Source organism: Octopus bimaculoides, chromosome 18 (genome assembly GCF_001194135.2).
Source record: "Octopus bimaculoides isolate UCB-OBI-ISO-001 chromosome 18, ASM119413v2, whole genome shotgun sequence".
In the NCBI taxonomy this organism is placed as follows: Eukaryota; Metazoa; Mollusca; class Cephalopoda; order Octopoda; family Octopodidae; genus Octopus; species Octopus bimaculoides.
The window spans coordinates 17,587,744-17,589,831 of record NC_068998.1 but is presented as its reverse complement, the minus strand read 5'-3'; the positions used below and the strand labels follow the sequence as shown (position 1 = coordinate 17,589,831).

Genomic DNA, 2,088 nt, shown 5'->3' with positions numbered 1-2,088 from the left:
TGTGTGTGTGTGTGTGTGTGTGTGTGTGTGTGTGTGTGTGTGTGTGTGTGTGTGTGTGTAGAAATTGGCTTACCAGAAATAAAACATGATATAAGAAGATGGAGAGGTAGAATAACAAGGCATATGCAGGTGGGATGCGCAAATAGCTGAAGGCTGTAGCCATGGTATCAAAAATGAGAGGATAACCTGTAATTAGAAAAAAAAAATATTAGTTATGAAAATTTGAAATGAACTTTACTTCCGATAAAATTAAAACATTAAGTGAACAACCTAAGGTCTTGAGATGATAGTTTTAATCAAACAGATATTGAAGAGTAGAATGATCAAATTAAGAAAAAATTTATGATCTAATTTAATGATAATGAATTTAATAATGTTAAGACTATTGCAGGAGAAATTTTTTTATAAATCGAAGCCTGACTAACATCAGAACAATTTATTTATACAATAATAATAATGTAGTAACTAAAGGGACAAGTAGCATAGTTTGTCTACAGTGGTTCTCAACCAGGGTCCACATCAGATTTTTGGGGATCCACACAACAAAATAGTAAACTGGGGATCCACAATAGTATTTTAAGGGCCCCTGAAAATTTTTTTTACAGAGTTCAACCTACACAAGTTAATGCAGAGAAAAACATTAATAAATAATATTCTATAAAACTAGTCTTTAAATATCGAATGATTATGGGGGTCAACCAGAATAAAATAGTAATTAAAGGGGGTCCATAGATTAAAAAAAAAAAAAAACGGTTGAGAACCCCTAGAAAAGAGAAACTAGTGGAAACTGAAGGGGAAAAGGTATAGAACAGAAATAAAAATAGAACATAGTGAATATGTAAAGAGTGAATATGTAAGTACTTGTATCAATGATGAAAAAAAGGCAATTCAACATGTGAAATGAAGAACTGAGTGCTCAACAAAGACTGTATAAGCTAGTTTGGGGCTGATTAGATCTCAGTAATATAAGTTTAGCAGAAAAGCTACGATATCATCAAGATGATTACAAAGATACAAGAAGTAGTTAGGTTGAAATAGGAAGTATTTGTATCTTGAAAACAGTTTCACAGAAAACGTTGAAGATTGGAGAAAAGGATAACTTTATATTGATTCAGTTCCACTTAGGTAATATCGTTTTTCTCAATTTTTTTTTCTATAGATGAATGCCTTAAGAATGAAATAGAACCAGAAAAGTTTTTGGGTTCTTTTTTTGTTAGCTAAAAAGACAATAGGAAGTCAAAAAACATCCAATACAACAGCAGGTCAAACATTAGCTGACACAAGTTATACAGGATATAAGATTTGTCACACATTCAATTAGAGGCTAAACAGTTAATTGATAATAAAATGCCTTTTGTATTGATAAGAGATAATTAGCTGTATCTTCAAGAAATTAAGAATATGGTGCAGATGTTGGAAGTTAGACAACCTGGAAGTAATACTGAATATAAAAATGTATGCTGATAGGTTAGATTAAAGTATAATACCTAATATTTTATACAAAACAGCTGTTTAAATGTTTTACTAATCAAATTATACATATATAAAAACTGACAAGAAATAATACTAAGAAATGTTTTAGATAAAAGAAACTATTACACACCACTAAGAGGAACATCACTAAGTATTGCTTGAGATTTTTGTATTAGATTGCCAAGATAGGGTGCCATAGTTAATGTAGGCAGCATCCAGAAGACACCATACATCAGTATCATTAATAACCATGTTCTATAATATAAAAAGAACAAGTACAAAAGGATATTAGTACATATGATAAAATATTGAAGGATCATATTTTCAACTAGGATCATAGTTACAACTATCAAAGAATATAAACATATTAAAATAGCTTATTCCAAAATTATATATATTTGTAATGTCAGGTTTCACAATATAAAGTATCTGAATACCATAACTTAGGAAAAAAAAAAAACAAAAAAAAAAAAACTGGAGATCTAAATATTTAGTTACTCTCTGAAATAAAATTTCAGATAATTCCAATATATCTGTCACATTTTTCTAAAAATTTTTCATGAAAAAGTATTTTCCCCCCCTAATCATTTAAAAGTATTTTCCCCCCCTAATCAT

At 29.4% G+C, this 2,088-nt stretch overlaps 1 protein-coding gene across 1 annotated transcript in view; it reads right to left on the bottom strand.

The window, feature by feature from the left end:
• LOC106873750 (sodium- and chloride-dependent taurine transporter) overlaps positions 1-2,088 on the bottom strand; it is a 32,755-nt gene that overhangs the window by 11,991 nt on the left and 18,676 nt on the right. Inside the window, exons 8-9 of the mRNA XM_014921248.2 lie at positions 1,604-1,728; positions 74-186 (exon numbers count right to left, since the gene is read on the bottom strand). Coding sequence (XP_014776734.1) covers positions 74-186; positions 1,604-1,728 — 238 coding nt within the window. The remainder of the gene's footprint in view (positions 1-73; positions 187-1,603; positions 1,729-2,088) is intronic.